Source organism: Nanorana parkeri, unplaced genomic scaffold, assembly GCF_000935625.1.
Source record: "Nanorana parkeri isolate BGI_ZX_2015 unplaced genomic scaffold, ASM93562v1 scaffold34, whole genome shotgun sequence".
NCBI lineage: Eukaryota > Metazoa > Chordata > Amphibia > Anura > Dicroglossidae > Nanorana > Nanorana parkeri.
Window position 1 is genome coordinate 489,402 of NW_017306302.1, and position 10,078 is coordinate 499,479.

A 10,078-nucleotide genomic window follows, 5' to 3' on the forward strand; every position below is an offset into this window, starting at 1 on the left:
ATCTCATGCAGATCTGGTGTGCATTTGGTGTGAACAAGCCCTAAGTAAATCTGCTTTATTTGAGTCCCCTAGACAAAACAAGCATCTGACTCTTGCAGTGCAGGAGTAGCCCCACTGCAAGGATAAGTTTTTGATTTTTCTTTAATAATTGAACAGACTGCTGTGTTAATTCTTCCACAATCTATTTGATAACACTTCCGACCAATGTGCAAAAACGGACATTTGCAAAACGGCAAATGGCGCGACACTCGCAAACGTTCAGCCGCTAAGGGTAGAAAAGGAACAGCATACAATGGCCCTCAGTCCAGAGATAGAAATAAAGCTTGAATGCCTCACTTGTATATACTCCATCTCTTCACTGGGCACAGGTTTTCTCCTGTACTTCTGAGGAAGTGATTTCAATAAGTCATTAGTGTCTGTGGATGTCAATACTCGGCGGACGGATGCAGGATTGGAGATTCCAGGAGGATTTTCACTGGTAGCTTGTGGTGCTGTGACTGAGGGTCCAGTGAATGGGAAAATCATAGACTTCAAAGCTTCTTGCACTGAAAGAAATAACACTTGTGGTAAAATGAAGACTACCAAACAAATGCGTAAAAGTGTACACACATAAAAATAAAATGAAACACATTGTATTATACTCATCATGTTTTTGATGTAGTTTCTGTTAAAGAAGAACTCTGGAATGGTGAAATAGGGCTACTCCTGCACTGCAAGGATGAACTGCTCGGCAAAAATGAAGGATACTCACCTGATCCTCGGTCCTGTTGCGCTGACCGCTCACCTCTCCTCCGCTACGGCTGTGGAATATACCTCGGTGGCCTCATGTCTAACAGAACTGTACAAGATGTGATGACATCACAGGTTATTAGACTGCCAGAGCCTGCAGGAAAAGAGGCTGCAGGGACGGGTCTGGCAGCCAGGAGGGACAGAGGATCGGCTGAGTATTTCTTCTTTATTTTAGCCCCCCCGGACAAAACAAGCACTTAACCGTTCTAGCGTACGGGTAGCCCCACTGCAAGGGTTACATTTTTTTTTTTTAGTACAAATCCCAGTAAACATCGGTACATAGCTCTTTGGTGTCAATCAACATCATAGCACTTTTGGGGCCATACGAGTTATATCTAAATAGGCACTATTGTCATCAAAAGCACAGTATACTATCATGATACATTCCATGTCCTAGCAATAGGTTATCCTATCACCTAAAAGACCTCCCAGCCTCCAGGACCCGCTGCACCAGACTGAAAGTCGCATCCCCACGGATGACGCTTACATGTTGGCCTTATAACCATTCCTCAACGGAACAACGGGTCAAGGCTAAGGGGACGCCACTTCGGTCTAGGTATCTGTACACTGCTTAAGACTCGTAGCTCAATCAGCTATAAAAGCCTAAATTGCATCGTAACAAGCAAATACAGTTCTGATATTGGGACATATCCACCCCTCTCAGTCTGGATACATAGTATGTGCAGTGTTACGTACTTCTGGGATTTAAAGATCTCAAGAGAGAGAGAGTGGGTGGCTGCCCCCCAGTGTCAGGTATCAAGGATTACATTTTAACAGTCCTGGAGTTCTACGTCACGGAGAAATGATACACTGATTAGTCAGTGATTATTCCACTAGGTTCTAGCAGGTCGGTGTGTGACGTTCCATGCGATTTGTCCATTAAAAGGCAACCAAACTGAGCATGTATCTTTTTGGTCTCCTGCCCTTTTCTGCCGTTATCTGAAACCTTTAGCTATCTAGGAAACGTGGTTATAAAGGAGATTAGTTGTTATAATACTGTCACAGAAACTCAAAGTTAAAGGCTAAGTTCACGCTTCTGACAATGTTTCATGTTACACCCATATTTGGGGAATAACATAATACATTGTAAGATTGCAGTCCACCCGTCCCTGAATCACAGGGTTCTTCTCCCCGCAGGCTGCTGCTGTTTGGAATCGGCATGTCTGTGCATGGCTCTGCTCACACAGCAACGTCACCCACTCACAGGTGCTTTCACAGGATCTGTAAATGGAGAAACTACAAGTCAGATCAGCCACTGAGGTAGAGGGACTTGTAGTTTCACCGGAATATTTTCAATGATGTCACCACAATTAAAGTCCATTGACACTTTCTCCCATCCCTGTTACTGCATGTAAGTACTTGGGGATGGACATGGACAGGAGGAATAGTCTGCAGAAGCCAGAGCATTGCACCTGCAATTTATAGATTGCGGTTGTAAAGCTTTCCTAGATTGTAAGCCCTCACGGGCAGGGCTCTCCTTACCATCCTGTCTTAAATTGTATTGTGATTGTAATGTCTTCCTCATGTTGTAAAGCGCTGCGCAAACTGTTGGCGCTATATAAATCCTGTATAATAATATTTAACAAAATATTAACTTTTATTTTACATTCTTCCAATGGCTACAAAGTGGTTGTCTATTTCTTCTGTTCTATAGAAGGGGCAGATTTTCAAGTCACAGCAATGTAAGGTGATGTCTGTCCTGTGACAGAGATCACAGCACACAATTTATAGCACACATTCATTTCTGTGAGGTAAACTGACACTAAACTCAGGATTTAAATCTTAAAAATGCATTCAAGTACCTTAACTATGAACAAAAACTACAATCTCAATACAAATTAGTAAACTAAACATGAGATTGTAGTCCATCACGAGAGTGAGCTCGGAGCGGTAACTACTTTACAACACACACAGGATCATGGGGAAAAAAAAGTAGCCACCCTCCAGAAGGAAGGACAGTGTCGGCACCAATTCAGAGATTTATTTCTGTATCACTCGGCTGTAGATCCTCAAATCAAGATACATAAGAATAAGGTACTTGAATGCATTTTTAAGATCTAACTCTTGAGTTTAGTGTCACTTTAAGCAGCCTATTCCTTTAGCCCAAAACTGCCAAGCATTTTATCTGAACCTGCAAAATATTTTGAATGCACAAATGGCAAGTGTACTGGGGTGCGTTCAAAATAAATGGCACCACAATTCATTGCACTGTGTTTGATGTGTTACCATGTCTTGCAGCAACATGCTTTTTAAAGAACAACATAGCCAACAGAAACATTTTGTTGTGAGCCAACAATGCTTCTCTTGTCATTGTAATCTGCATAAAGTGTAGGGGCAGCATATGCGGAACTGTAAGACATATGTTGGTTTTGGATTTTGGATTGTAATGCACACTCACCATTTGGTTTTGGACTATTTTTTCTGTCTGGGAATCGCATTGCTGGAACATGTGGCTTAACCACCTAAAAGCAAAACACAGAGATTCAGACAAATATTCAACTTCTGAATAAGCAACTAACTATTAAAGAAGAATTCCACTTTTTGAGTACAGCTGAAATCCACCCCGGCTCTTTTCACTTCTTCAGAAGGCTGGAATTATATTTATTCTGATTTCCCAGTACTGCTTCAGAAAACCAGCAACATACCAACTCACCAAGAAAGAGAAGACCATATGAGCAGGACATTGGTTGTAATAAAATGGTAAATACTTGCTGTCAACTATGAAACTGGGATCAGAGATGAGTGGGCACACCTTAAAGCCCACTGCACACAGAGTCCTCAATCTCTTTTTCTGCAGCCCCAGCACTAAATGGACAAGAAGCCCTCAGTACAGAGGCTTCCTGTTCATTCACAATCTGAGGAGGTATAGTACTCTTCAGTTATGAACGGACAGGAAGCCTCTGTACTGAGTGCTCCTGTCCATTCAGAAACTGAGCGCATAGTAAGTGATTACTATGTCCCCAATCATGAATGAACAGGAAGTGATGTAGAGCACTTTCTGTTCATTCATAACTGGGGACACAGCGAGCTTACGATGCCCTCGGTTATTTACAAACACCAAGTGATCAGAACGGATTGTTGTTGTTGTATTGTTGTTGTAATGTTTGCATGTAAAAAGTGTCTGCAGGAAAGTACGATGGATGAAAAAAAGTTAAAATGTGTTTATGACATACAGTGCCTAAGCAAATGAAATGCCATTGTGATAGGGTTCTCATCTACTGTAACACTCACCATACACTCTACAATCTGACCATACAATCAACATCCTGCATGTGTGGGAGATATGTCATCCCGGCCAATCAAAATGTCTGAAGATCCCAAATCCAGAAGAAGCTGGGAAGGGGACGAGGGGGCTTGTGAACGTCACATTGCTGGAGGGGAGGTAAGTATTGAATGGTTAGTTCAGCTTTAATATGCAAGCACTCTGTACCCAATCAGACCGGCCCTTGCACTACACAGATGTTAGGAGATCAAAATATAGATTGGACAGTCAGATTGTAGCTTGTGTGGTGAGTCTAAAGATTGTTCTGGCAGCTAGGTGGTGATGTCACCACAGTCGTAGTCCATTGTTTATTTCCTCCAGCGCCATAATGAAGGGTCTGTACCTCATTACAGACCTGGGGGGGGGAGGGGGGATAAACAATGTAGGAGCCTGTGCACTGCACCCATGCAGCACCGATCATGGTTGCAAGGCTCTGCAGGGCTCAAAATATAATGAATGCACATTTTTATCTTACCAATATGGGAGCATTTGACAGATTTTTTAAAAAGGTGGACAATGCCTTTAATATACAATCATTCTGCATGCAATCAGCCAGGTCCTTGCACTACACAGCTGGGGGTTCATCTAACGGAGATTGTACAATCTGATGGTAATGTGTGTGGGGAGATTTCACTGTAAAGCCGGACAGATAATGAAGCCGAACATATAGAACTCGGGAGTCTGCCCGAGGACATGTCCCAGTGATAGCCCAACACGGTCCCTAGCAGTGAGGCAGGTGGCTGTACTTGAACCCAGTGCTGTGTGATGAGGACTGGCAGGCTGTCCATGTACCCTGTGCTGTGTGATGAGGACTGGCAGGCTGATCATGTACACTGTGTTGTGTGATGGGGACTAATAGACTGTCAATATACTCTGTGTTGTGTGATGGCGTCTGGCAAACTGTCAGTATACTCCGTGTTGTGTGATGGGGTCTGGCAAACTGTCAATATACTCCGTGTTGTGTGATGGGGTCTGGCAAACTGTCAATATACTCCGTGTTGTGTGATGGGGTCTGGCAAACTGTCAATATACTCCGTGTTGTGTGATGGGGTCTGGCAAACTGTCAATATACTCCGTGTTGTGTGATGGGGTCTGGCAAACTGTCAATATACTCCGTGTTGTGTGATGGGGTCTGGCAAACTGTCAATATACTCCGTGTTGTGTGATGGGGTCTGGCAAACTGTCAATATACTCCGTGTTGTGTGATGGGGTCTGGCAAACTGTCAATATACTCCGTGTTGTGTGATGGGGTCTGGCAAACTGTCAATATACTCCGTGTTGTGTGATGGGGTCTGGCAAACTGTCAATATACTCCGTGTTGTGTGATGGGGTCTGGCAAACTGTCAATATACTCCGTGTTGTGTGATGGGGTCTGGCAAACTGTCAATATACTCCGTGTTGTGTGATGGGGTCTGGCAAACTGTCAATATACTCCGTGTTGTGTGATGGGGTCTGGCAAACTGTCAATATACTCCGTGTTGTGTGATGGGGTCTGGCAAACTGTCAATATACTCCGTGTTGTGTGATGGGGTCTGGCAAACTGTCAATATACTCCGTGTTGTGTGATGGGGTCTGGCAAACTGTCAATATACTCCGTGTTGTGTGATGGGGTCTGGCAAACTGTCAATATACTCCGTGTTGTGTGATGGGGTCTGGCAAACTGTCAATATACTCCGTGTTGTGTGATGGGGTCTGGCAAACTGTCAATATACTCCGTGTTGTGTGATGGGGTCTGGCAAACTGTCAATATACTCCGTGTTGTGTGATGGGGTCTGGCAAACTGTCAATATACTCCGTGTTGTGTGATGGGGTCTGGCAAACTGTCAATATACTCCGTGTTGTGTGATGGGGTCTGGCAAACTGTCAATATACTCCGTGTTGTGTGATGGGGTCTGGCAAACTGTCAATATACTCCGTGTTGTGTGATGGGGTCTGGCAAACTGTCAATATACTCCGTGTTGTGTGATGGGGTCTGGCAAACTGTCAATATACTCCGTGTTGTGTGATGGGGTCTGGCAAACTGTCAATATACTCCGTGTTGTGTGATGGGGTCTGGCAAACTGTCAATATACTCCGTGTTGTGTGATGGGGTCTGGCAAACTGTCAATATACTCCGTGTTGTGTGATGGGGTCTGGCAAACTGTCAATATACTCCGTGTTGTGTGATGGGGTCTGGCAAACTGTCAATATACTCCGTGTTGTGTGATGGGGTCTGGCAAACTGTCAATATACTCCGTGTTGTGTGATGGGGTCTGGCAAACTGTCAATATACTCCGTGTTGTGTGATGGGGTCTGGCAAACTGTCAATATACTCCGTGTTGTGTGATGGGGTCTGGCAAACTGTCAATATACTCCGTGTTGTGTGATGGGGTCTGGCAAACTGTCAATATACTCCGTGTTGTGTGATGGGGTCTGGCAAACTGTCAATATACTCCGTGTTGTGTGATGGGGTCTGGCAAACTGTCAATATACTCCGTGTTGTGTGATGGGGTCTGGCAAACTGTCAATATACTCCGTGTTGTGTGATGGGGTCTGGCAAACTGTCAATATACTCCGTGTTGTGTGATGGGGTCTGGCAAACTGTCAATATACTCCGTGTTGTGTGATGGGGTCTGGCAAACTGTCAATATACTCCGTGTTGTGTGATGGGGTCTGGCAAACTGTCAATATACTCCGTGTTGTGTGATGGGGTCTGGCAAACTGTCAATATACTCCGTGTTGTGTGATGGGGTCTGGCAAACTGTCAATATACTCCGTGTTGTGTGATGGGGTCTGGCAAACTGTCAATATACTCCGTGTTGTGTGATGGGGTCTGGCAAACTGTCAATATACTCCGTGTTGTGTGATGGGGTCTGGCAAACTGTCAATATACTCCGTGTTGTGTGATGGGGTCTGGCAAACTGTCAATATACTCCGTGTTGTGTGATGGCGTCTGGCAAACTGTCAGTATACTCCGTGTTGTGTTCCATGTACACTGTGCTGTGTGATGAGGACTGGCAGGCTGATCATGTACACTGTGTTGTGTGATGGGGACTAATAGACTGTCAATATACTCTGTGTTGTGTGATGGCGTCTGGCAAACTGTCAGTATACTCCGTGTTGTGTGATGGGGTCTTGCAAACTGTCAATATACTCCTTGTTGTGTGATGGCGTCTGGCAAACTGTCAATATACTCCGTGTTGTGTGATGGCGTCTGGCAAACTGTCAGTATACTCCGTGTTGTGTGATGGGGTCTTGCAAACTGTCAATATACTCCTTGTTGTGTGATGGCGTCTGGCAAACTGTCAATATACTCCGTGTTGTGTGATGGCGTCTGGCAAACTGTCAGTATACTCCGTGTTGTGTGATGGGGTCTGGCAAACTGTCAATATACTCCGTGTTGTGTGATGGGGTCTGGCAGACTATCAGTATACTCCGTGTTGTTTGATGAGGACTGTCAGTATACTCCGCGTTGTGTGATGGGGTCTGGCAGATTGCCTCCTCTGTATTGGAGTCACCCTCAGCTCTCCTCTCAGGGTCACGGGCTGTCAGCTGCCTATACTCATCAAACCAGACAAAACACAGCACAGACTGGATAACACGGGCCCAGCGCCAGCTCTATGCCACACTTCCTGCATATAAAACTACAGGCAGGGTGTACAACTCTCTGACACCTCTCCCTTACCTGGACGACCCTGCTGGCCGCCGCCATCTTGCTCCCCATGGCAACCCCCAGCGTTACTTCCGCATCCGGGTAATGGAAGCGAGTTGTCACGTGACTAGATGTGGTTATGAGAGGATGTTGGCTGAGGGGTGAGCCTACACCGGTGTAAATGGGAGGAGGCGGTGCATGGAGTGTATTATATTTCTATATATGGGAGGAGGGGGGTACATGGAGTGTACCCTGGTGTATATGGGAGAAGGGGGTGCATGGAGCGTCCACTGGTGTTTATGGGAGGAAGGGGGTGCATGGAGTGTACACATTCGCGTGTTAGGGAAGATATAGGGGGTGGAGGATTGTTATGATCTATATTGGGGTGTTAGGGAAGATATAGGGGGGGGAGGATGGTTATGATCTATATTGGGGGGTTAGGGAAGATATAGGGGGTGGAGGATGGGTATGATCTATATTGGGGTGTTAGGGAAGATATAGGGGGGGGAGGATGGTTATGATCTATATTGGGGGGTTAGGGAAGATATAGGGGGTGGAGGATGGGTATGATCTATATTGGGGTGTTAGGGAAGATATAGGGGGGGGAGGATGGTTATGATCTATATTGGGGGGTTAGGGAAGATATAGGGGGTGGAGGATGGGTATGATCTATATTGGGGTGTTAGGGAAGATATAGGGGGGGGAGGATGGTTATGATCTATATTGGGGGGTTAGGGAAGATATAGGGGGTGGAGGATGGGTATGATCTATATTGGGGTGTTAGGGAAGATATAGGGGGGGGAGGATGGTTATGATCTATATTGGGGGGTTAGGGAAGATATAGGGGGTGGAGGATGGGTATGATCTATATTGGGGTGTTAGGGAAGATATAGGGGGGGGAGGATGGTTATGATCTATATTGGGGGGTTAGGGAAGATATAGGGGGTGGAGGATGGGTATGATCTATATTGGGGTGTTAGGGAAGATATAGGGGGGGGAGGATGGTTATGATCTATATTGGGGGGTTAGGGAAGATATAGGGGGTGGAGGATGGGTATGATCTATATTGGGGTGTTAGGGAAGATATAGGGGGGGGAGGATGGTTATGATCTATATTGGGGGGTTAGGGAAGATATAGGGGGTGGAGGATGGGTATGATCTATATTGGGGTGTTAGGGAAGATATAGGGGGGGGAGGATGGTTATGATCTATATTGGGGGGTTAGGGAAGATATAGGGGGTGGAGGATGGGTATGATCTATATTGGGGTGTTAGGGAAGATATAGGGGGGGGAGGATGGTTATGATCTATATTGGGGGGTTAGGGAAGATATAGGGGGTGGAGGATGGGTATGATCTATATTGGGGTGTTAGGGAAGATATAGGGGGGGGAGGATGGTTATGATCTATATTGGGGGGTTAGGGAAGATATAGGGGGTGGAGGATGGGTATGATCTATATTGGGGTGTTAGGGAAGATATAGGGGGGGGAGGATGGTTATGATCTATATTGGGGGGTTAGGGAAGATATAGGGGGTGGAGGATGGGTATGATCTATATTGGGGTGTTAGGGAAGATATAGGGGGGGGAGGATGGTTATGATCTATATTGGGGGGTTAGGGAAGATATAGGGGGTGGAGGATGGGTATGATCTATATTGGGGTGTTAGGGAAGATATAGGGGGGGGAGGATGGTTATGATCTATATTGGGGGGTTAGGGAAGATATAGGGGGTGGAGGATGGGTATGATCTATATTGGGGTGTTAGGGAAGATATAGGGGGGGGAGGATGGTTATGATCTATATTGGGGGGTTAGGGAAGATATAGGGGGTGGAGGATGGGTATGATCTATATTGGGGTGTTAGGGAAGATATAGGGGGGGGAGGATGGTTATGATCTATATTGGGGGGTTAGGGAAGATATAGGGGGTGGAGGATGGGTATGATCTATATTGGGGTGTTAGGGAAGATATAGGGGGGGGAGGATGGTTATGATCTATATTGGGGGGTTAGGGAAGATATAGGGGGTGGAGGATGGGTATGATCTATATTGGGGTGTTAGGGAAGATATAGGGGGGGGAGGATGGTTATGATCTATATTGGGGGGTTAGGGAAGATATAGGGGGTGGAGGATGGGTATGATCTATATTGGGGTGTTAGGGAAGATATAGGGGGGGGAGGATGGTTATGATCTATATTGGGGGGTTAGGGAAGATATAGGGGGTGGAGGATGGGTATGATCTATATTGGGGTGTTAGGGAAGATATAGGGGGGGGAGGATGGTTATGATCTATATTGGGGGGTTAGGGAAGATATAGGGGGTGGAGGATGGGTATGATCTATATTGGGGTGTTAGGGAAGATATAGGGGGGGGAGGATGGTTATGATCTATATTGGGGG

The 10,078-nt window shown here is 45.7% G+C and overlaps 1 protein-coding gene across 1 annotated transcript in view; it reads right to left on the reverse strand.

The window, feature by feature from the left end:
* The window catches only part of MRPS36 (mitochondrial ribosomal protein S36), an 11,645-nt gene extending 3,853 nt beyond the window's left edge, over positions 1–7,792 (reverse strand). Inside the window, exons 1-3 of the mRNA XM_018569232.1 lie at positions 7,716–7,792; positions 3,188–3,251; positions 337–545 (exon numbers count right to left, since the gene is read on the reverse strand). Of these exons, the coding sequence (XP_018424734.1) occupies positions 337–545; positions 3,188–3,251; positions 7,716–7,754 (312 nt within the window). The 5' untranslated portion in view covers positions 7,755–7,792. The remainder of the gene's footprint in view (positions 1–336; positions 546–3,187; positions 3,252–7,715) is intronic.
* Between the last annotated feature and the right edge of the window lie 2,286 nt (positions 7,793–10,078).